At 37.8% G+C, this 25119-nt stretch overlaps 2 protein-coding genes across 3 annotated transcripts in view; one reads left to right on the forward strand and one right to left on the reverse strand.

The window, feature by feature from the left end:
- Positions 1 to 4018: 4018 nt before the first annotated feature.
- SENP5 (SUMO specific peptidase 5) overlaps positions 4019 to 25119 on the forward strand; it is a gene marked incomplete at its 5' end in the record, with an annotated part of 29061 nt that continues 7960 nt past the window's right edge. Inside the window, 5 exons of one of the 2 annotated variants that reach the window (XM_079704695.1) lie at positions 4019 to 5549; positions 14900 to 15005; positions 15167 to 15305; positions 15571 to 15618; positions 17760 to 17837. In XM_079704695.1, coding sequence (XP_079560821.1) covers positions 4040 to 5549; positions 14900 to 15005; positions 15167 to 15305; positions 15571 to 15618; positions 17760 to 17837 — 1881 coding nt within the window. The remainder of the gene's footprint in view (positions 5550 to 14899; positions 15006 to 15166; positions 15306 to 15570; positions 15619 to 17759; positions 17838 to 25119) is intronic. The other variant, XM_079704694.1, reaches the window with a different exon arrangement.
- On the reverse strand, positions 7230 to 7355 carry LOC307054001 (short transmembrane mitochondrial protein 1-like; the record flags this gene model as incomplete). Its single annotated transcript, XM_079705490.1, has 1 exon — positions 7230 to 7355. One exon carries the CDS (start codon positions 7353 to 7355, stop codon positions 7230 to 7232), a length of 126 nt encoding a protein of 41 aa, XP_079561616.1.

Consider the following 25119-nt stretch of genomic DNA (forward strand, 5'->3'; position numbering starts at 1 on the left):
ACTTGGATGATTTTAATCCACATTCTTCAGCGGTAATAAGCCATAACTATTAACAGTTTTCAGTGAGTTCTGTGAGTCCTTCTGACAGAGTATCAGACCTGAGGGTGGTTTTGGAAACTCCCTGAACTTTCAGTTATTGTCAGAAGTGAGGGTGATCTTGTGTGGACTCTTCTCCCTAACGGTACACTTGGCTAAACGATTGCAGTGGCTTACCATTGATACTCACTTGAACTCTGCTTTTTTCATTTAAACCGGAAATTACTCCATGTTAGTTCATAGACCTTATCCTTATTCTGTTATAGCTTCATTCATTGTGCAGATGAACCATAGTTTGTGCAACCACTGCCCTATGTATGGGCATTTAGGTTGTTTCCAGTATTTTGCAATTACAGACAGTGTTTCAGTGAATAACCATGTACTATGTATTTTCATTATTATTGGAGATGTATCTTCAGGGTAAATTCCTGAAAGTGGAGTTGTTGGATTAAAAGGTGAATACTTGTATGGTTTTGTTAGATATTACCAAATTCCCCTCCAAAATGATTTTATCATTTTGTATTCCCACCAACCAGCAAAGTATGAAAGTTTTTTTCCTCCCACCAACAAAATGTGTTGTTGTAACTTTTGCCAAATTTTTTTGAGGTATAATTGACATATTATATTAGTTTCAGGTGTACAACATAATGGTTTAACATTTGTATACATTGCAAAATAATTACAATAAGTCTAGTTAAATCCATCACCATACATAGCTCCCCACCCCCCAAATTTTTTTTCTTGTGATGAGGGCTTTACTTTTAGTGGCTTTCAAATATGCAATACAGTATTATTAACTATAGTCACCATGCTGTACAGTACATCGTCATGAATGACTTGTTTATATGTTTGTTTATGGAGGTTTGTATCTTTGACTCCTTTCACCCATTTTGCCTATCTCCCAAGCCCCCTTGACAATTTTTTAACGAATGAAGTTGAACATCTTTACTTATGTTTAAGGGCCATTTAAAAATCTTTATTTGTGAATTGTTTCATTATGTCTTTTTCCCATTTTTCCATCAGCCTTTTCCTTTATCCCTCAATTTAAGATATTAAATATTAGTAATATTAGCCCTTTACTTGCTATTGAGTTTTTCATTTTTGCTATTTTAAGTGTCCTAAGCTCCTTTATTTTTTAAACTGTTCCTTTAAAAAAAAATCCCATTCTTTTTTTCCCCAGTGGATGTAATATTTTCTTCTTTGGGGATAGCGTTGGGGTTATTTTTCGTCTCTCTTTTTTAAAGAAATTGTGGTAAAATATACATAACATAAAATTTACCATTTAAATCATTTTTAGGTATACAGTTCAGTGGCATTAAATACATTCATATTGCTGTGCAACCATCGCCACCATCCATCCTGAGACCCATTTTAATTTTCCTAAACTGAAGCTCTTCACATTAAACAATAACTTCCCTTCTCTCCCCTTCTCAGGTTTTTTAAGTTGACTTCTCTAAATATGCTTTTGCTTTTATCTGTTTGTTTTGGTCTACTTTTTAATCCCTGGAAGTGTGGTGATTCTTAGTTATGCTGTGTTTTGACCACTAAGAAGTTGGTTGGAGGTTCTGAGCCTGTGGTGGGACTTGTCAGTTGTGGGGTGCACTGTGGGCCATGCTGGGCCATTCTGTGGGGGCATACCTGTACTTATGTATTTTCTTGTGGATTAATCAGTTTCTCTGAAGAAGAATCTTCCAATCTCCTGCTTGGACGGGTAAGACAGACTGCCAGCGTTTTGGGAGATGAGTGGGACAGTGTTGCGGGGTCTTATATTCAATATATAATTCTATCTTCAAACTGTTCCTGGGATCCCCTTGTCTGCAGAACTTCCTTTCTGAAGGAGAAACTTCTAATCTTGGGTTGGGGAGGGACAGTTACCTGCTATGTGGAGTTGGGGAGGGATTTGGGGGTTTCATTGCTTCTTAAACTTTGGGGTAATTGTTTGGGCCTCTGTAGTTGTGGCATCCCCAAATATCAGTATCTGTTGGTCTTTTTGAATGCTCTATCCCTACCCCACCCCCTGCCCACCCCCAGAACTGATCTCCTCCTTTGGGGTATAAACTTTTCTGGGAGCTGAGTGGGGAAAGAGGTTGGGGAGAAATTCCCTATGTAAACTGATTTATCCTCCAGTTTGTACCCCTGCCCTCAGTTGTACATGATGTGCCTGACTGTTCTAGTTCATTCCCTTGAGAAAGCGAAACTTTGATCATCTGCCATGGTAGGAGAAGGGATCTTGGAGTCTAAGTGCTTCTTATTCAGACTTTCAACCAGTCCTTCCTTTTTCAGCTCTCCTCCATTCCCTGACCTTCATAGGTATTGTTGCTTTTGGTTCCTGAGCCTTTCTGAGGTCCTGTAACTTGCTGCTTGGCTTCCCCTACTGCTGGCTTAGATTTCAGCTCTTTTGGCTGGCTAAGTCTGTTTTCACTCATTCATCTGCTTTCTTCTTTCAGCAGTTTTATTGCTCTTGTCTCCTTTTTTGTTGTCATTGTCCTTGAGAGGTTTTGCCTTTTTTAAAACTCCATTTCTGTCATCTTAACGGGATTTGGAAAGGAAGCAGAAGTAAACATGTGTTCAGTCCTCTTCCCCACCCCCCCCCGCCTGCCCCCAGAGAAAACTGATGCACAGAAAGGTAATACAGCTTTTCCTAGTAAGTTATTAGTAGGCTGAAATTAGGATATTGGTTTTTTTGATTCTTCTGTTCCACCTGCAGTGGCTGGTGACTTTCTTTCTAGGCTAAAGAGCCTTCAGTAACGTTAGATCTTATTAAGTCTGAGGGGAAATCATGTTTGTTTGTTTTTAATATTTATTTATTTGGCTGTGCTGGGTCTTAGTTGCAGCACGCAGGATCTTCGTTGTGGCATGCGGGCTCTTAGTTGCAGCATGTGGGATCTAGTTCCCTTACCAGGGAACGAACCCAGTCCCACTGCATTGGGAGCGCAGAGTCTTAACCACTGGACAACCAGGGAAGTCCCAAATCATGTTTGGTTTTGACTATCATTTTCATCTACCCTTTCCTGTAAGTGTGTTCCTAAAGTTCACACACACACACACACACACACACACACACACACACACGTGTTGGTTCTTTTTTCTTATACTTACTTGAGAGCCAGAACCATAACTGGTTGAGAGCACCTGATAGAATCCTGTCTCCTCATACTCACTCAGAAAGTCTTTGACTGACTGACAAAGAGGAGGCTGGTCGGTCTCCCTCTTGAGGTACTGATATTGCGTGCATTTATTGACTGTCTGCCTGTGGATGACTGTACAGAATAAAAGTCCCTGCCTTTCCTTTCTGAAATTTGTTGTATGGGACTTCCCTGGCAGTCCAGTGGTTAAGACTTTGCCTTCCAATGCAGGGGGTGTGGGTTCTATCCCTGGTCAGGAAGCTGAGATCCCACATGCCTTGTGGCCAAAAAACCAAAACATGAAACAGAAGCAATATTGTAACAAATTCAATAAAGACTTTAAATATGGTCTACATCAAAAAAAACTCTTTAAAAGAAAATTTGTTGTATGGAACACATTGTTTTGATGTGAACTCAGTCTTAAATGGTGTCTGGTCCCCTCTCCCCTCTCTGTCCTTCATTTTACAAATGAGAACACAGAATTTGGGTGACTTGCTTCAAGTCACTTAGCTAATGAGAAACAAGGTCAACACTTAGAAATTCTCTCCTGACTCCCTTCCCTTTCTGCTTCATCAGAAACTGGCTGCATATTGGGAAATGATTCTTGAAACTTGTTTCTATCAGAGGCAGGTACAGCAAATGGGGTCATGTTGGAGCACTCATGTATTCCCTTATCCCTCATTTTCATTGTGGGGAAAACCTTGATCAGGTAGGATTTCATTATGTCTGATAGTATAAATTGAACTTCATATGCTTTTTTCAATTTTCTAATGTATATTGCTGTGAATATATCTTTATGACCTTATTTTTAGGGTAGAAATGTAAATTTTATTTCTCTTCTTTACAGCTGCATTCAGATCTCATTATGCATCAGAAAAATGAAAAAACAGAGGAAAATTCTATGGAGGAAAGGAATCCACTTAGCCTTTTCTGAGAAATGGAATACTGGGTTTGGAGGCTTTAAGAAGTTCTACTTTCACCAACAGTTGTGCATTCTGAAAGCCAAGTTGGGAAGGACAGTTACTTGGAGCAGGCATTTAAGGCATTTCCAGTGCAGGAAGAAGGCCCTTCAAATCCAGAAAACGTGGATCCAGGATGAACCCCTTTTTGCTAAGGCAAAGTCCAGTGTGGCTGTTCAGGATCTTAGTACTTTGTCCTCTAAAGTGAAAGGAAAGGACACTAAACACTTAATTTCCTCCTCAAGGACCTTCTTGAAACTCCAAGCAGAGAAGTTGGTATCATCAGCAAAGAACTCTGATCATGAATACTCTGGAGAGAAAAGTCTCTTGAAGGCAGCCACTGACATACCAGCAAATAGTGTTTTAAGTCAGGCCAGTGGTCACAGACCTAGGACGGAGCCACAAGCTTCTGATCCTCCTATGAAGTTCAATGGGGAGAGCCAGAGTCCAGGTGAGAGTGGCACAATTGTGGTCACCTTGAGCAACCATAAGAGAAAGCGCTTTTGTTATGGCTGCTACCGAGGGCTGGAGCACCACAGGAATGGGGGACCCCTGATTCCAAGAAAGTTCCAACTTAATCAACATAGAAGAATAAAAGTATCTCCTCATATGATGTATGAGAAATTATCCATGATTAGATTTCGGTACAGGATTCTCAGATCCCAGCACTTCAGAACAAAAAGCAAAGTTTTCAAGCTAAAAAAAGCCCAGCGAAGCTGGGTGCAGGTCACTGGGGACCATCAAGAGACCCTTAGGGAGAACAGTGAGGGTGGCAGTTGCAGCTTATTCCCTTCCCCAGAACCTAAAGACCCTTCTTGTCGGCATCAACCATACCTTCCAGATATGGACAGCAATGCTGTGGTGAAGGGAAAGAACTCTCATGTGCCTGATGGCCACACTAAAGGAAGCCCTCTCTTGGGCAAGGAGCTTAGTTTAGATGAAGCATTCCCTGACCAACAGAATGGCAGTGCCACATACATCTGGGACCAGTCACCCTGTTCCTCTCCTAAGTGGGAGTGTACAGAGCTGATTGATGACATCCCCTTACCAGAACATCATTCTAATAACATGTTTATCTTGGAAACCGAGAGAGAAGTTATGGCTCTGGGTCAGGAAAATCGGACAAGTACTGTCAATGATGACAGAGTAAAACTGTCAGTGTCTGGGGCAGATCAATCTGTGAGTAGTGTAGATGGGCCTGTGTCCGAAGAGACTGTTCAGAATGAGAGTTCATGCCAGATGGATGAGGATGGATCTTTCAAGCAGAACATTCTTAGTTCTAAGTTGCTGGACCACCCTTACTGTAAAAGTCCACTGGAGGCTCCTCTGACGTGCAGTGGACTCAAACTAGAAAATCAAGTGGGAGGTGGGAAGAACAGTCAAAAAGCCTCTCCAGTGGATGATGAACAGCTGTCAATCTGCCTTTCTGGTATGCACTCTTCCTTTATTCTCCCTCAATCTCCGGCCCACACCTGCTGTCCATTATCCTTTCTAGGAGAGTCCTATTTGGTCCTTCCCCACGTGGATTTCCCTTTAAGCAGTTAGACATTCTTTTATATTGCTGTATTATATAGATGTTCCATAGTTTAGTTTTTGATTGACGGACACTTGTGTTGCTTTTAGTTGTTTCCTTCTATAAACAATGGTGCAGTGGAATTACTTCTTTATACTTCTATGGTTGTTTTTGTAAGTTAAATTCCTAGTAGTAGAAATGATGGTGGAAGGATAATCACACTTAAAATTTCAAGAGAATTGTTAAATTACCCTCTAAATAGTTAAACCCTTGGGCTTCCCTGGTGGTGCAGTGGTTGAGAGTCCGCCTGCCGATGTAGGGGACACGGGTTTGTGCCCCGGTCCGGGAGGATCCCACATGCTGCGGAGCAGCTGGGCCCGTGAGCCGTGGCCACTGAGCCTGCGCATCCGGAGCCTGTGCTCCGCAACGGGAGAGGTCACAACAGTGAGAGGCCCGCGTACAGTGGGGAAAAAAAAAGTTAAACTCGTTTGCATTTGCTAAGGTTTGCTAGTCTCATAGATCACAGGAGAGTTCTTTGTTTTAATTTGCCTTTTTAAATTTAAAGTTTGAACATCTTTTTCTGTCTTTGCCATTTTTTGTTTGTATATAATTTTACTTTGCCTTTTTCTCTATTGGATTGTTTATATTTTATTTATTTAATATATGAGAAGCTCTTATGTACCATTGTTGGCTCTAAGAATGTGGCAACAAACAGGATACACTGATTCCTACCCTCATGGTCCTTAGCATCATTATAGTTTTTTTTTTATGAGAATCACTATAAAGTTATAATGTAAATACATTTTTTTAAATGTAAAAAGGCATAAAATTTCCTTTATAGACAACTTCTCATTTATCTGCCATGTAATGTGAAATGTGCCTATAATAAAATAAGTATGATTCTTATGAGAGAATAGAGTGAGATCAAATGCACCATTAAGAAAAACATGCATATGAGACTATGAATGTGACTGAGGACAAAGGCCATTACTTTAAATATTTTTAAATTCCCGAGTCCCTGATAGGGTTCTCAGAACAGAGTTTCTTGGTTAATGAATAGCAAATTGATTTATTGGTTAAATTAGCAACTATGGAGCTTCCTGACAACAATATAAAATTACCAGAAACTGGTAATGGCTTCTAGATTTTCATTTTAGTTACTACTTTGAAACAACATAATTTAGTACCAAAGGTTTAAACACCCAGTATAATTGCTAGACTGTAAAATCAGCATTATTTATATCTCATCAGCTATACAAAACTCATCATTTTTTCTTTTGAAAACGGTAGTAGAAATCCCAAAGAATAAGGGAGAAACTACTAATTAAAGGTCATGTTTACTAATCTAGCACCATAATTCCATTCTCAGGACCTCCCAAGTGGCTGGAAGGAGGAAGGGAAGAAGTGAGGATGTTGGAAAAGTAAGGGTTGTTCTTAACTTGTGGCCCCATTTGTGCTGTAAGGCAATGCAGGGTCTAGTAAAGAAGAAAATTGCTGAGGCTGGAGATGAAAACAAAAGCTTTTGTTTCAGATGGTAAAGGAGGCCCTCAAGAACAGTAGAATCAGTTTATCCAGGAGGCAGTGCTAGAGTCGGCCTCATGAACTAGGGGGTTTCTTCTTGGCGTCCACATCCTTTTTAATTTCTTCAAGTATGTCGTAGTTCTGAGCCAGATACATTCCCACCACATTGCCAAGAGTAAATGCAAGCAAGAACTGGAGCATAGTGTCGGCAAGGAGGGCTCGAAGGGCGGCGGCAGCTCCTTGGGCTGTCTGAGCCTGCCTCCCCCGGCCTAGTTTTAAAGATGTTAAATTTTGGTAAAAGCCCTCAGTGCCCCGACTTTGTGTATGACATTTTTGCTTAACAGAAAATTTCAATTCTTACATAGTAAAATTTATTTGTATTTACTTTATGGCTTCAAGTTTTTACATAGTGCTTTAAAGTCTTCTTGTCAAAATCTGCCCCATGAAGTCATTTGGTATAAACACTTCTGGAAGATAATATGGCAGTATCAGTCTTTGACCCATTCCCCTTCTTGCAATTTAGCCAAGATATAAAAGAGTACAAATATATTTATACAGGGACATTACTTATAGTATTGTCTTGGTAGTAAAACACTGAGGACAACCAAAGCAAGTGTTTTTATGGACCTATAAATTACAGCATATCCAGGCAGTATACCATGAAGCTATTAAAAATTCGAAAAGTGAAAAAAGCAAGTTGCAAAACAGAAGGAGGCCGTTTTGTTAAAAGATACATGTGCACGTAATGAGTACATGTATATATGTATGCACATGCATTTGTATAGGACATATCTGGACAGATACATCAAATTGTTACGAATGGCTTTTTCTGGGGAGTTAGGAGAGTTACTTCTTGGTGGTTTAAACAATTCTGAACACTTCGCTTTTTCAACCATTAAGTATGTATAAAAAACTTTTCCCCACAAAATGACAGAGTCCTAGAAAATCTTTTAAAAAAAACTTCTGTTGTTTATGCTGTCCTAGAATGAAGACAAATTTCCCTACTATGAGGTTAGCAGAACCATGATTCATAAATCTGAAAAAGTTAGCATTTACCCACAATACCAATTAACTTACAAATATATATGTAGCACTTCCAAAAAAAGTTGATAAATTGACTATGTTCTATGGTAAAACTGTAGCATAACGTGAAGACAGAAATTTTTTACAGAATTCACATTTAGTGATCTGTAATGTAGTTATTTTAATAGGCTAAAAGAGAAAAATCATGGTATCTCAGCAAGTACTGAAAGCCTGGTAATAAAGCTTAGCTTCCTTTGTGTTTAAATCTCTTTGAAACTAGGAATAAAGAAAACTTCCTTCACTTAGTAAACAGTATCTGTCAGAAACCAATAGTAGGTTTAAGAGGATGAAGTAAGCCCATGGAATCTCTTCTTCCTCCTACCAAACCCATAGAAATTATGAAAAATATATTTAAAACGTATGTATCTCTATACTCAAAAACAAGGAGAGTTTTGGTAGATCAAAAACTGAGAAACTAACAAGGCATAAAGTAGAGGGAAGATCCAGAGGGGAGCCCCAGTGACAGAAGGAAGATTAGTGCAGGAAAATGGTGCAACACTGAGGGTGTACCATTTCTGGAGGTGGTGGAGGTGGAGAGGAAAGGGGAGACCCATGGTAAAAGACCGAGTAGTTGGAAAATCTCCACAAAAGCATCTCTCCCTGCCTGTGCCATATATCAGCAAGGAGGATATCTGCTATCAAGCTGAAATTTCTCCCCCCACCCCAATTTTATTGAGATATAATTGACATATAGCACTGAAATTCTAAGAATAGGAGATTGGTGTGGAGAGGCAGGACATTGCCCTCTCCTCCTGCCCCATTACTTATAATGCCTGGCAAGAATGAAGAACAACCCTTTCCAGAAGAACTGTTTTGGGGGTTCTTAGCATCCCCACATTGAAAATAATTCAAGGCAGAGCAAAAGCTACTGCCCATCACAGCCTTCCCTCCACCTGCAGGTTATTCAAGTAGAGATGAGCCTGTAATCTATTACCAAACATCTGGAGAAAGCCAATACAATGGAAGACACAAATTGAACTAAACTCGAGTAATCAGGATTAATAGAGCAATCAGAATAGGAATCAGTATAGGATGATCAGCATGGTATATGCTCCCTTAATTGACTTTGTAGTGTTAGCCAATATTCTGTGGTGTCCTGAATGCTGGCTCTTCTCTAATATAACTGTACATTATGCTCATTTTGTATTTATATATTTATTAAGAGCCCATTGTACTTATCAAAATTTACTTTTGTGTTTCATATTTTTATCAAATATTGCATAAACTGATGCAGTATTTGTTCAGAAAGTTACTCCCTTCAAAACCAAGTTGAATGCTTTGCAACAACAGTAGTGTTATGTTTGTACAAGACAACTTTAAAAAATTTCAGGGAGGGTAGGAAAGTCTAGGATTCTGTACTCAGATTAGCTGTTTTGGAAGGAAAAGAAACAGATTCCTGTATCACAATATGTTCCAGGTGGATTGAAAAGTTAACTAATTAAAAAAAAAAGTTAACTAATTAGAAACATACAGATAAGCAAAAACTTGCACACAAATATTCATAGCATCATTATTCATAGTAGGGAAAAACTGGAAAAAAACCTAAATGTCCATCAACTGATGAATAGATGAATAAAATTTTGGTATATCTATACAATGGAATATTATTCTGCCATAAAAAGGAATGAAGTACTGATATATTTCAGTTTGGGTGAACCTTGAAAACATGCTAAGTGAAAGAAGTCAGACACAAAAGGCTACATACCATATGATTCTATCGATTTGAAATGTTCAGAGTAGGCGAATACATAGAGATAAAAAGTAGATTAATGGTTGCCAGGGGGTGGGGGTGGGGAATAAGGAGTAATTGCTAATACATACAAAGTTGTTTTGTGGAGTGATGCAGATGTTCTGGAATTAGGTAATGGTAATGGTTGTACAGCTCTGAATATATAAAAACCCACTGAATTGTAGACTTTTAAGAGGATGAATTTTGTGGTATGTGAATCATAGCTTAAGCTGTTTAAAAAAGACCATTTTTATAATCTCATATTGATAAGACATTTTAAAGCATGATAGGAAACTCAGAAGCAATAAAAATATACCAATTTGACTCCATAAACATTAAAATCTCGTAAATATAGATAACCAAATTCATAAGTGAAAATCTGCAGGTTTTAGTGTCCTTTGACCCAGAAATTTGAAAATGTTTTTGGTTTTTAATTTTTGGCTTGCAGGATCATAGTTCCCTGACCAGGGATCGAACTCTTGCCCTCGGCAGTGAAAGCACGGAATCCTAACCACTGGACCGCCAGGGAGTTCCCTCAGAAATTTGAATTTTAGCAAGTGTGTTCTAAGGAAACACTAGAACAAGGATATATTGAGGGTTTTAATTGTAACATTATTTAGAGAGCTAAAAATTAGCAAATGGCCATTAGCAGGGAATTGGTTAAAATATGGCAGATCAATTTAATGGACCACTAGATTGTTTTGAATTGACTTAGGAAAAAAAATCCATGTATTGAATATAAAAAAGCAGCTTCCAGAAGAGTGAGTATAGTTTGCTACTTACATGTTTAAGACATACATGTTCATTAGGGCATAAAAGTTCTAAAGGAATTATGGGGTGGCTGCCACTTTATTTTAAAATGTTTATGGTCATGTATTGATATTAGCATAAATACTTAAAGCTTGTTCCCATTTCAAGTTTATAAAAATATTCAGCCCTGTTTTCTAGACTATTAATGTGTTATTTTTACATGTAGGTGTTTGGAAAAAACTAAAGATGGATTCCTACTTTTTTTTTTTTTTGCGGTACGCGGGCCTCTCACTGTTGTGGCCTCTCCTGTTGCGGAGCACAGGCTCCGGACGCGCAGGCTCAGTGGCCATAGCTCACGGGCCCAGCCGCTCCACGGCATGTGGGATCTTCCCAGACCGGGGCACGAACCCGTGTCCCCTGCATTAGCAGGCGGACTCTCAACCACTGCGCCACCAAGGAAGCCCAGATTCCTACATTCTTTACACCAAAATGAATTTCAACTGTGAACAAAAGATTTACTTGGTAGTTCTAATACTATTTATTGATTAATTCATCTTTTCCCCATGATTATGAGATGCTGCCTGCCATTCGGATTCCTGTCTGGTTGGTTTCTCTGTTTCTGTGATAGCACTATTCTGCTTCAATCACTGTTATTTGGTTTTATAATTTGATGGGATTAGACCCTCCTTCTCCTCTCCTTTCTTGCCCCTATTCACCTCTCCTCCTTAATCTTTTTCAAAAATTTCTAAGAATTTCTCACATTTTTGTCCCAAGATGAATTTGGATTTGTTTTTTCAATTAAACCAATGAACAAACAGTGGCTTTTGATTGATATTGCATTACATTATTAGACTAATTTAGGGAAAATTGCATTCATTTTAATATGGAGTTTTCCTGTCTAAAAACCCAAGAATTACTCCATTTATTGATCTGTGTCCCTTACTAGAATTTGGTAGTGCTTTTCACTTGTTTAATAAGTTTAATAAACTTAAGCACATTCCTTAAGTTTATTCTTAGATATTTTGTGCCTTTCTTAATTTTTTTTTTTTTTGCGGTATGCGGGCCTCTCACTGCTGTGGCCTCTCCCGTTGCGGAGCACAGGCTCCGGACGCGCAGGCTCAGCGGCCATGGCTCACGGGCCTAGCCGCACTGCGGCATGTGGGATCTTCCTGGACCGGGGCACAAACCCGTGTCCCCTTCATCGGCAGGCGGACTCCCAACCACTGCACCACCAGGGAAGCTCCGCCTTTCTTATTTTTGATGGGACCTTTCTGACATGTGTATTGTATCTTGTTGGAGAACCAAGTGGTTGCATTTCATATGTGCACAACACAATGAACCCCTTCCCACTTTCCGGGTGGGATGTGATCCAAGTGACCCATATCAGTTGTTGCAAAAAAAAGCTGTCTAACACAGTTTAACATGATGAGTAATTTAACTTCTAAAAAACACCTCAGTTTTTGTTTTTCACATTATTACCTTTTGTACTTACAGGGTGGAATATAATTTGAACTCTAATTTTTCATTGTTTTGTTTTTTCCTAATATTTTATCCTTCTTGGTCATACTAAAATTTTAGTACTTTTGGAATAAAAGAAATTGTATATTCCAAATGCATTTTCCTTTTTGGTTCATTGGTTTGGTGAAAACAAGTGGGTAAATAGTGAATTTAACTCTCATTTTATTTTTTTATTTTTATTTTTTGGCTGAGCCCTGCAGCAAGTGGGATCTTAGTTCCCCAACCAGGGATCGAACCACTGCCCCCTGCAGTGGAAGCGCGGAATCCTAACCATTGGACCTCCAGGGAATTCTGTAACTCTCATTTTAAGAAGTCTGTTTTTTGGGTTAGTCTTGGCCCATGGGTTTAGAAGGGAAAGGTAAAATGAAGAACTAAGTTGTTTTGTAGAGAAGAGGTAATAGATATTTCCTGCATTGGAGGTGGCACAGCATAGACGTTAGCGGCTCAGTTTCTGTTGTCACATAACCTACAGTCAGAACCTGATTTCTGCCATATGCTAGTAAAGGGTCCTTGGGGAAGTTATTTAACCTCCTTAAGCCGCCTGTCTCCATTTTTAAAGTAGGGATACTGTCTAACACATAGGATAGTTATAAGGATGAAATGAGGTATGCTAGTGCTTGGCTTATGAGTGCTTTTTATTTTTTTAATTATGTATTTATTTTTGGCTGCATTGGGTCTTCGTTGCTGTGCACGGGCTTTCTCTAGTTGAGGAGAGCGGGGGCTACTCTGTTGCAGTGTGCAGTCTTCTCATTGTAGTGGCTTCTCTTGTTGTGGAGCACGGGCTCTAGGTGCGCAGGCTTCAGTATGAGTGCGTTTTAACTGTTGTTTACTTCTGGTCCTAGTGAGATAATGGTGTGCATCAGTGAGACATTGTCATTAGGGTTCTCCTTGAAGATCCTGGTAGGGCTTTTCTACTGCATTACCAATCCATGTTTATCATCTGGAAGTGAAAACAAAAATACGGATAAGAGGAAAAAAGCATAACAACTTAAACATAACAACTTAAAATCCCCCAAACACTGCCGTCCAGAAATAACATTGTTAACATAACAAGGACACCTCTTGTTACAAGTTTGGAATTGGGTCTATATTTGCTTGGTAGAAGAGATTGCTTTCTTATTTGAAGAGTCTCAATTAAGGTTGCTGGGCCTAAAGTTTAATTTTTTGTTATTAGGGGCAATATTTTTGTATAAAATTTGTTCCTTAAATTCAGTTTCTCAAATGTTGGGAGTCCCTATCTTCTGTTTGGGTCCATTCTCCCATGTAGACACAAGACTATGCTTAGACAACTGTAAGATATGGTATAGTAAACACTATCGGCAAACAAAGGCCGAATGGATTCCTAGTGTAGAAGCCCCAAGTCATCATTTCCTACTCTGACTAAACTGGAACATGGGACTCCCTTTCTGTTTTCTGTATGCCTAAAGCCTAGACCAGGAGCAGACATAAGCAACCCTTTCCTGCTCACTATACTCTTAAGCCTTTCAAGTTGGGAGCTACTCTGGTGGGAGACCAACAGGAGGAAAATAGGTTTTTCACACATTTGCCTGCTCCTCCCCCATACAAAACACTCCATTTCCAGGACAGTTACTGTGTTGTGATCATTCCTGTCCATTTTATATAGATACTTAGCAGAGGCCATTCTTGAAGTTAGAAAGGGGGCTGGGTAAAATAAGTGACTAACAGTCCTCATTTTTTCCATCTTAACTCGGTAGACTTAACTGTCAGACCGATGGTTAGCCAGACTGTTGTTCTCCCCACTCAGCATCAGTGGATAGCCTAAGTCATATCTCCACTTCTGTGAGCCTCTAAGCCTTCCCTCAGCTTCTTTGTAGTTACTTAGAAATAATGGCCTGGTTTTATTTCCAAGCGTATTTTTAGGTATATTTCTTCAGTGGATCCTCTTGGAAACCATTAAAATGCATATACCTATTACTTAAGTTGACGTAAAGACTAGCCTGTATCCTGGCCAAGAAGTCATTCTTTAATTCTGTTTCCTCTTTTAAAACATGCCTCACCAGCTGTTATCCAATTAAGCTCACTTCATAGGGTTAAGCTCACTTCATAAGGTTAAGCTCACTTCATAGGGTTAAGCTCACCTCATAGGGTTATGCAGTATCATGAGTATTAAAATAACTATCAAATTGTATATTAAAAATGCCTTAGTATATGTCCCTTGTTATGAGATGTGAAATTTCACACCTTTATCAAATAATAGATACAATGACAGTGATCTCAACAATTCTAATTGTGATTTTTAAAAAGATAATTTCTTCAGTTACCAAATGTGATAGACACATTTAACTAGGTGATTAAACCCTTTAGGTTTTACCTTTGGGAGATAGGATTCTTCTCCAAGGTTAATATACTGAAAAATGTCAGTCTTTAGTTTCAGCTATCCATTTTCTAACAATGCATCAGTAGCTTAAAAATCCAATGTGAAATGATGCCTTAGAGCATTTCTCTCTAGATTGGAATGGTGAGGGCCTGATCCATTTAATTGTTTTTTTTACAAAATATAACTTTTAAAAGATTTCTTTTTGTAATGCATTTAGTAATGTAGGTTAAATGTATGTTAAGTGTTGTGTATAAGTTAGGTAATGGGACAGTGACTTTGCTGAAAATGGCTTTTCCGTCTTAATTTTTCTTTCTTCCTTTATTTAAGGATTCCTAGATGAGGTTATGAAGAAGTATGGCAGTTTGGTCCCACTCAGTGAAAAAGATGTCCTTGGAAGATTAAAAGATGTCTTTAACGAAGACTTTTCTAATAGGTTTGTCAATGATGCTTAAGTTAAGCCATTGAAAAGAAAATTATTGGCTTATATGACTTTTCTCTTGATTAAAAAAAAAGATACTTAGCAATAAACTGAGTCGAACTTTTGTTTCGTGTTTTTTTTTTTTTACTTTTTCTTTCAAAATATTTCTGTTTCAGAAAACCTTTTATCAATAGGGAGATAACAAACTATCGGGCCAGACATCAGAAATGCAACTTCCGCATCTTCTACAATAAGCACATGCTGGATATGGATGATCTGGCAACCCTGGATGGTCAGAATTGGCTGAATGACCAGGTTAGTGTATTGTATATTCTCAGTATGGAAGTTGCAGAGGATGTTGGACAATAAAATGTAATTAATAACCTCTAGGTTGGCCTCACAATTATCTTTTGGAATCAAGGATTCTTTATTCCTTACTGAAGTGACTCATTCACTAACCCAGTACAGTATTGGAAAGGTTTGATTACTGTTAGCAGTAGCAATATGTTATTCATTCTGAGTGGATGTTCTGAATTGCATAGGGTTATTAGTAAGCTGGTTTTATGTTGACTTTTTATAGGTCATTAATATGTACGGTGAGCTGATAATGGATGCAGTCCCAGACAAAGTAAGTGAAAACTTTCTCTTTAGGAGAAAGGGTCCTTGTGTATTAAAGGAAGAAGCTTTTTTTTTTTTAACTTTATGTAATTATTGGATATTTCTTAGATTTTTAAAAGGAGATTTTTGTCTTGATATGTGCTAGGATTGCGCATAAGGTCTATAAAATCATTTCAGCATAAGAAAGTCATGATGCCAGTGTTTTCCTGCTTATTTATTTCAGAATGGGTGTGTTTTTTGATATCTTGAAGAGGCTTTTTTTTTTCTTTAGTGGGGAGATGCACAAAAAGGACTATTTGCTTTGAATTTTTAAATTTAACTTAAAAAAAATTTAACTTAATGTATTACTCCCTTTAAAAATGTAGTAAAGTAGTATTCATCTTCACTTTTTCTTGGATTAATCTTTGATACTCAGTTTAAATACAAACTAACCCCCCTTAAACTCTAAAATTCCCTCAAGAGCTTAGTTACTATTTTTTTAAATTTAATATATTAAATTTTCTTTCTGAGTACTCACATTGCCTGATGGGGAGGCTTTAATTTCAACAAGCAAAACCTTTCCAAGTACTTTATAAACTTTTATAAATCTAATAATTTACAGGTAAATATAATGAATCTCAGATTCTAACACTTTATTAATAAAGACAAAATGTCATAACTTTCCACTTAAAATCAAAAATCTGTTATACATTTTAAATTGGTATCATGAAGCTAATCTGTCAGATTCTCTATTTTGTCAAATTCTCTTAATCATCAGAAATCTAAACATACATCTGTATGTTTAGATTTAAACACCAGATGATTTTTAACATAAAAGTATTAATTTCAAGAGTATAATTTCCCTTCATTACCACTACATTTAATTCTAAACCTTCATTGGATGAAAAGGACACTTAACCAAGGCCGTGGTTCTCAAAGTATAGTCCCCAGACCAGCAGCATCAGCATCACCTGGGAATTTACTAGGAATGCAGAGTTTTGGATCCAACTGACACCTACTAAATCAGAAACTGGATGTGGGGCTCAGCAGTCTGTGTTTTAACAAGCCCTGCAGATTCTGAAGGGCTCAAAGTTTGAGGATTACTGTCTAGAGATAGCTACTACAAGCCTTTTTTATTGATACCTTAAACTGTGTGATTCTCAAAACAAATGTGCATCAGAATCCTCAGAAACCGGATTGCTGAGCCCTGCCCTCATAGTTTCTGCTTTAGTAGGACTGGAGTGGGGCCTGAGAATTTCCCTTTTAACAAGTTCCCAGGTGATGCTGATACTGCCGGTCTGATGACCACACCCTGAGAACTTCAGCACTAAGGGAACAGTTTTATCATCTCAAGTGAGTCAAAATTACTGAGTGAACACTTTAAGACCATAGTATGTTTACTGTCTCAGGTGAGTTGATACTCATTTATAAGCCAGAATTTGGAAAAAGCCAAGGATGCAGGACATGGTGCTACATACGAATAGGGTAATTTTTTCAGTGCTAGAAACAACTTAGTTCTTTTTATAGTTGTTATGACTATAGGAGTCTCCAAATCCACATCCTTCAGATGGGGTTAGTTTTGTACTCCACATCCCTTGAGTTCAAAGTAATTGTTACCTGATTCTTTCATAGCCTCTTTCAACTTTATCACCTGATTTGACGAGATTTATCAGGTTGCTTCTTTACTTGATTGGATTCAGGTAATTACTGCCCCATTCCAGTTCTGACTATAGACCAACCACATCTGTAAGGTCATCCTAATGAAAATTTGAAACAGTCTTCTTTGAACTGGTTAATGTATGCTTTGGTCATTATTTTTTATTTTTTAATTTTTTGGGAGGTATGCGGGCCTCTCACTGTTGTGGCCCCTCCCGTTACGGAGCACAGACTCCGGACGCGCAGGCCCAGCGGCCATGGCTCACGGGCCCAGCCGCTCCGCGGCATGTGGGATCTTCCCGGACCGGGGCACGAACCCGTGTCGCCTGCATCGGCAGGCAGACTCTCAACCACTGTGCCACCAGGGAAGCTCTGGTCATTATTTTTAAGAAGAAACTTTTCCTCATTTTTTGGTCCATCTTACATTCAGGGATTTTAAAATTTCCATTTCCTTGTGAAGTTAAGTCTTGGCACAGCTTAATATAATCTGAGTGCTTGTATTTGATGTCTTTCTAGGTTCACTTCTTCAACAGCTTTTTTCATAGACAGCTGGTAACCAAAGGATATAATGGAGTAAAAAGATGGACTAAAAAGGTATTCTCTTTATTTCTTTTTTTTTTAATTTCTTTTTTATTCTGAATTTGAAATGCAGATGATAAGCCACTTTGAGTGGAAGAATAACTTTATTGCCAATTATGATGTTAATTAGAAACAGGCTTTTTAATGTAAGTTTTTGTTTCTTTTGAATCTTTTAAATTTATTTTTTATCATCATCATTTGATTATGTTTAGTTTTTAATTTTATTGATTTTTATAGATCTTTATTGGTGTATGATTGCTTCACAATACTGTGTTAGTTTCTGTTGTACAACAAAGTGAATCAGCCATATGCATACATATATCCCCATATCCCCTCCCTCTTGAGCATCCCTCCTACACTCCGTATCCCACCCCCTAGGTCATCGCAAAGGAATCTTTTTGCTTGAAAGACAAGACACTAGTAAAATTTTTGAGTCTATCCAGTTCATTGGAATCTGCTATAACAGAAAGCACTGGATTGGAAGTTCATGGTTCTGACATTGCTATTAGCTTGCTGTACAACTTAGACAAGACACTTAATTTGGGCTTCAGATGCTTATTTATAAAACAAAATGATAAATTAGAGCAATCACTAAGGTACTTTCCAATCTTAATTTCTCTCAGTCTTCATTGACTGTCAGAAACATTATTTTAAAAGCCTATATTTATATTCTATTTTTGATATTTTGAAATTACCAACAAGTTCAAAATCCACAGTCATAGGTCTAGAGATACTGTAGCTTTTCACTTTTTATACTGGACGGGTTAGAGAAATTAGGAGTAAGTCTTGTCTTACATAGTTGTGGGTGGAAATAATTTTTTGCAAAGTACAAACACCTGATTGAACACTGCTATAAGGTAATATGTTCAAGGCATCATCAGTAGTGGCAAGATAAACTAAATGTGGTTGAAGAGTGCACATCTGGGGAAATAGATATAATGAACTCAGGATTCAGACCTGGGTTCAGATCCTTTTTACACACACACACACACACACACACACACACACACACACACACAGTATTTTATTTTTACAAGAGATAAGTAGACTGACACCAAGCATTGTAAATGGATGACTACAACAAAAGCAACAATGATTGCAATTACCAAACACAAAACACACTCATACTATGTCATAATATTGACATTCAGTCCAGTAATCCTCCACAGTAACAGCTCCTTTACTTTGCAGTGAAAATTGATTTGTATATTTTTTGCCCCTGAGTCCTTTGGGATTTTTTTTTTTTATTCAAACAAAGTCACAAAAATTATAATCATCCTCATCAGTTCACTCAGTCCCATGTAATTAATTTTTTTTATCTTGATCTTTTGTTAGCAGTTTTATGAGTCATCAGTTTTCCATTAGAGTTCTGAAAATGCTTATTCATTCAGTTCAGCAGCATAGTCAGTTACCAGGTTACCAGAAACCTGTACTTGTCAGAGTCTTTTCCATGAATTCCTTGAAGATGAAACCCTTTTATAGGAGCATATTTGCAAAAGAATCAGAGTACACCCAGAACTGTCTGTAAATGACAAAAGACTTAAAAATGACCATGGTTAAAGATTTGATGAAAGTTCATAATAATGCAATTGACAAGGAAATTTAGTTATTTCTGAGATATACATTTTAAAGTAATAACTAGAATTATGACTTACAACATTATACCAGAACATATAAGATTTTTTGGGTTCAGATCCTGGTTCAGCCACTTAACTGGTTGTAAGACCTTGGGTGAATTACTTAATTCCTTTAAGCTTCAGTTTCATCATCTATAAAATAGGAATATCAGTTTTATTTATCTTGTGAGGATTAAATGAGATAATGCATGTAAACCACTAAGCACGTGATAAACACACATTAAGTGGTCATCTTTTTTATATTGTGATGGTAGAAGCATGGGAGAAGACTAGTGTAGCTGGAATGCAGAGCAAAGAAGAGAGTGGCATAAAGTGGATCTGATGCAGAGATCAGGGCCTTGAGGTCTGTGTTTTGAATTTTATCCTAAATGGGTAAGAATCTATTGAAGCGTTGTAGGTGCCAACATCCAATTTGTAGTCTGCTCTAGTGGCACTGAAGAAGATGGACAAGGGTGGGAGCAAAGTTGATGTGGGTAGAACAGGAGGCCACTGCAGATTGATGATACTTTAAATTAGAATGGTAGAGATGGAAGATGTACACAAATATGAGTGTGACCTAGGGAGTAAAATAACAGGACTTGGTGATGAGTAGGTTATGGGAATGAAGGAGAAGGAAGTGTGAAAGATGACTTCTGAGTATGTGGCTTGTGCCACTGGATGGGCTGTGGTGGTGTTTATATTAGAAAAATTGAGGACAACTAATTAGTAGGGCATTGGTCAAATTAAAACTGTACATACATATAATAGGATGCCACTTAACCATGAAAAGTTACATAGCTGAGGAAAGATGATCATATGTAGTATGGATTAGAGAAAGGTTAGACAGGTATACCTTGGAGATATTGTCGGTTTGGTTCCAGACCACCACTATAAAGTGAATATTGCAATAAAGTGAGTCACTGGAATTTTTGGTTTTCCAGTGCGTATAAAAGTTATGTTTACACTATACTGTAGTCCCTTATGTTTGCAATATCATTATGTCTAAAAAAATAATGTGCATACCTTAATTAAAAATACTTTTTTGCTAAAAAAATGCTAACCATCCCCTTAGCCTTCAGTGAGTTGTAGCAGTAATATCAAAGATCATTGATCACAGATAACCATAACAAATAATAATAAAACAATTTGAAATATTGCAAGAATTAACAAAATGTGACACAGAGACATGAAGTAAACAAATGTTGTTGGGAAAGTGGTGCCAATAGACTATCTATGCAGGGTTGCCATAAACCTTCAATTTATAAAAAATGCAGTATCTGCAAAGTACAGTAAAACAAGGTATGCCTTGTAAATAGCATGGAAAAATATACACTCATGGAAGAATTCCCAAATAATAAACAACATTAGAATGAAGGAATAAAGTCAAGTATAAATATGTGAGTCATTTCATTAAATAGAATAAATTAAATTGTTCCATCCTCTGGACCCTCTCAGGTTGGGTTAAATCAGAAAATCCAGCTATATGCTGTGTATAAGAAGTAAACATAAAATAGTATGAAAAAGAAAGCTTGAAAGGAAAGTGACAGGTAAAGAGGTACTAGGCAAATGCAAACCAAAAGAAAGGAGTGGCAAGCAAAAAGGAGGAATAGCAGTATTAACAGCAGATGAGGTAGAATTTAAGGTGAAAAGTACACTGTATGATAAAACTTCAATACATAGGAGATATAACAATGATTACAAAAGCTAGGAGACCTTGGTAAATAGTGATAATGGGAGACCTCTTTCATAGTTGGACAAATCTAGTAGATAAAAAATAAGATCATAAATAAAAAATAATACAACCAGTGCTTTTGGTTTAATAGATATATACTAGATCTTTATACCCCTCAAAAAGAGAATATACATTTATTCCTATATCTAAGGAACATTTGTAAAAAATTGACCATGTACTTGGCCACAAAGAAAATTATTACACTATTCCTTAACCACAGTTCAGTTAAATTAAAAATAAATATTAAAAGATGACTAGGGCTTCCCTGGTGGCGCAGTGGTTGAGAGTCCGCCTGCCGATGCAGGGGAAACGGGTTCGTGCCCCGGTCTGGGAGGATCCCACATGCCGCGGAGCGGCTGGGCCCGTGAGCCATGGCCGCTGGGCCTGTGCGTCCGGAGCCTGTGCTCTGCAACGGGAGAGGCCACAACAGTGAGAGGCCCACATACCACAAAAAAAAAAAAAAAAAAAAAAAGATGACTAAAAAATCTTAATTAAAAAATTGCACTTGATATAAACCCTTGATATGACCCCTGGGTCTAAAAGAAAATAAAAAATGACATTATATACAAACTGTCTAGAAAAGGATAGAAAGGGGAACACATCTTACCAACCACTATGGAACATAATGAAAGCTGTTTTGAGGAAAAAATAATGGCCATAAATGCATTATTATTAAAGAAAAAATGAAAGAAGAATTAAGTACTCACTAAATTAGACTACATTAAGATAAATTACAGAACGACCAAGGATTTGAATGCAACAAGACAGTGAAACAGTAGAAGTACAAAGGAAATCCATAGCAGAACTTTAAAAAAATTATCTCAGAGTAGCAAAGTCCATTCTGTGTATAACTTAAAGCTCAGATGACATTAAAAAAAATGAATTAATTCAATTACCTAAAAGGGCAAACAGTAAACTGGGAAAAAATATTTGCAATTCAAATCACAGAACTAATTTTTTAAATATATAAAATGCTTCTACACATCAATAAGAAAAAGACCTCACCAACTCAATAGAAAAATGGGTGAATGATAAGAATGAAAAGTTTTGGGACTTCCCTGGTGGCGCAGTGGTTAAGAATCCACCTGCCAATGCAGGGGGCACAGGTTTGATCCCTGGTCCAGGAAGATCCCACATGCTACGGGGCAGCTAAGCCCATGCACCACAACTACGGAGCTTGCACTCTAGAGCCTGCAAGCCACAACTACTGAGCCCGCGTGCTGCAACTACTGAAGCCTGCGTGCCTAGAACCCGTGCTACTCAACAAGAGAAGCCACTGCAGTGAGAAGCCCGCACACTGCAATGAAGAGTAGCCCCTGCTCGCTGCAACTAGAGAAAGCCCGCATGCAGCAATGAAGACCCAACACAGCCAAAAATAGATAAATAAATTAATTTTTTTTAAAAATGAAAAGTTCTGTAGTAAAGAACTTATTACTGAGTTCTGGATGTAAGTCCTTTGTCAGATCTATACTTTTTTATTGCTTTCTCTCAGTCTGTGGCTTTTATACTTAAACGTGTGTTTTGTTTTGGTTTTTTTTGGCCACACCGTGAGGCATTTGGCATCTTAGTTCCCTGACCAGGGATTGAACCAGTGCCCCTTGCTTTGGGAGTGTGGAGTCTTAACCACTGGACCGCCAGGGAAGTCCCTAAACATGTGTTTTGATGAATGGAGATTTTTATTTTGATGCAATCTAATTTACCATACTACTTTTTTCTTTTATAGTCTTGCTTTCTGTATCCAGTCTAAAAAATACTTGCCTCATATGTTTTCTTCTAACAGCTTTATAGTTTTAGGTCTTACATTTACATCTCTGGTACATCTCAGTTTTTGTGTAAGATATGAAGTAGGGATCAAGGTTCTTTTTTTTTTTTCCCTCCATTGGCATTTCCTGAAAAGGCTTCTCTTTCCCACTTTAATTGCTTTGGCATCTTTGTAGAAAGTCAGTGGACCATATATGTATGGGTCTGTTTCTGGACTTTATGTTTCCTTGCATCAATCTCTTTGTTTTTATGCTAATACCACACTGTCTTGATCACTTTATCTTTACAGTTTGTCTTAAAATCAGTGTAAGTGTCCAGCTTTAGCCTTCTTTTTCCAGATTGCTTTGGCAATTCTAGGTCCTTTTGCATTTTCATATAAATTTTAGAATCATTTTGTCAATCTCTACTTTTAAAAAACTTGCTGGATTATGATTGGCATTGTGTTTAATCTGTATGTTCATTTGGGGAGAATGAACATCTTAACGGTATTAAGTCTTCTAGCCCATGACATGGTGTATTTTCCATTTATTTGGGTCTTTAATTTTTCTCAGCAATATTTTATAAATCTTAGTGTACAGGTCTTGCATATATTTATTTATTTATTTATTTGGTTGCGCTGGGTCTTAGTTGCAGCAGGTGGGATCCTTAGTTGTGGCTCACCAGCTCCTTTAGTTGCAGCACATGTGCTCCTTAGTTGCAACTTGCAGACTCCTTAATTGCAGCCACTGGGCTCCTTAATTGTGGCATGTGAGCTCTTATTTTTTTTTAATGTATCCCTAAGTGTTTCATATTGATGAAACTGCTAAAAACAGAATTTTTTAAATGTTATCTTCCAATTGTTTGCAGTTAGTATATAGAAATACAATTGATTTCTGTAAATTGACCTTGTATCCTGTGACTTGTCAAACTCACTGGTTTTAGGAGCTTTTTTGTAGATTCTGTAAGAATTTCATAGAAAGTCATGTCTGTAAGTAATGACTGTTTTATTTCTTCCTTTCCAAATCGTATGCCATCTTTTTCTTGCTTTATTGCACTGGCTAGGACTTCTAGTACATTGTTGAATAAAAGTAATGAGAGAGGACAGCTTTGCCTTGTTCCTAATCTTAGGAGGAAAGCATTCAGTTTTTCACTACTGTTTATGATGTCAGTTGTAGGTTTTTTTTAGATGCTCTTTATCAGGTTAAGGAAGTTCCCTCCTATTCTTAGTTTGCTGAGAGCTTTTAATCATAGATGGATGTTGAGTTTTATCAGATGCTTTTCCCTATATCTAAGGAGATGATCCTGTCTTACCTTTATTCCTTTAATGGGACCCAAACTGAAGGAGCAGCACCTAATCTTCAGACATGTCAGTCTCAGGTCCACATGATGGCTCTTGAAGTTTCAGCTTGGTCATGACATAAATTCATTTCTCTTTACAGTGAATCATATGACTACATTTTTCCCCCAGAAGGGGCAGTGAAGCCACATGGTAATAGGTAGTTCTGTATAATCCTCTTACAGGGAGGACACCAAATAATTGAGATCAGTAATACAATTGACCACACACATCGTTCTGTTTTGTTGTTTTTTTTGTCCCTCCTGCTGTAGCATATTCTTATTTCATCATTTCTTCTTTCATCCTTTTGAACTATATTTTCTACAGTTTTAAAGTACTTTATGTATTTGAAGCTCTTTTTATCTCCAAATCAATGCATTATATTTCATTTTTTCCGGTAGTTTTTGGCAATATAGAACTTGTTACTGTTTCAGATATTTTTTTTCTTAGAAATTTAAGTACTAACTTTGAATTAGATAAGTTCCCACTGTTAGCTCTCCACTTTATTATGCAAATGAGAAACCAACTTTTTAAATACCTACAGAGAGGGCATAGTTCAGTGAGAAAGATTTTTGTAAACAATGCGTTTTAAAAGTTCATCTTCTGGGGCTTCCCTGGTGGCGCAGTGGCTGAGAGTCCGCCTGCCGATGCAGGGGACCACGGGTTCGTGCCCCAGTCCGGGAGGATCCCGCATGCCACGGAGCGGCTGGGCCCGTGAGCCATGGCCGCTGAGCCTGCGCGTCTGGAGCCTGTGCTCCGCAACAGGAGAGGCCACAACAGTAAGAGGCCCGCGTACCGCAAAAAAAAAAAAAAGTTCATCTTCTAATTCTACCTTATTAGCATGCCAAGCCCATGAGCCTCTCCCAACTCTTT

Source organism: Hyperoodon ampullatus (assembly GCF_949752795.1).
Source record: "Hyperoodon ampullatus genome assembly, chromosome: 5".
Taxonomy (NCBI): domain Eukaryota; kingdom Metazoa; phylum Chordata; class Mammalia; order Artiodactyla; family Ziphiidae; genus Hyperoodon; species Hyperoodon ampullatus.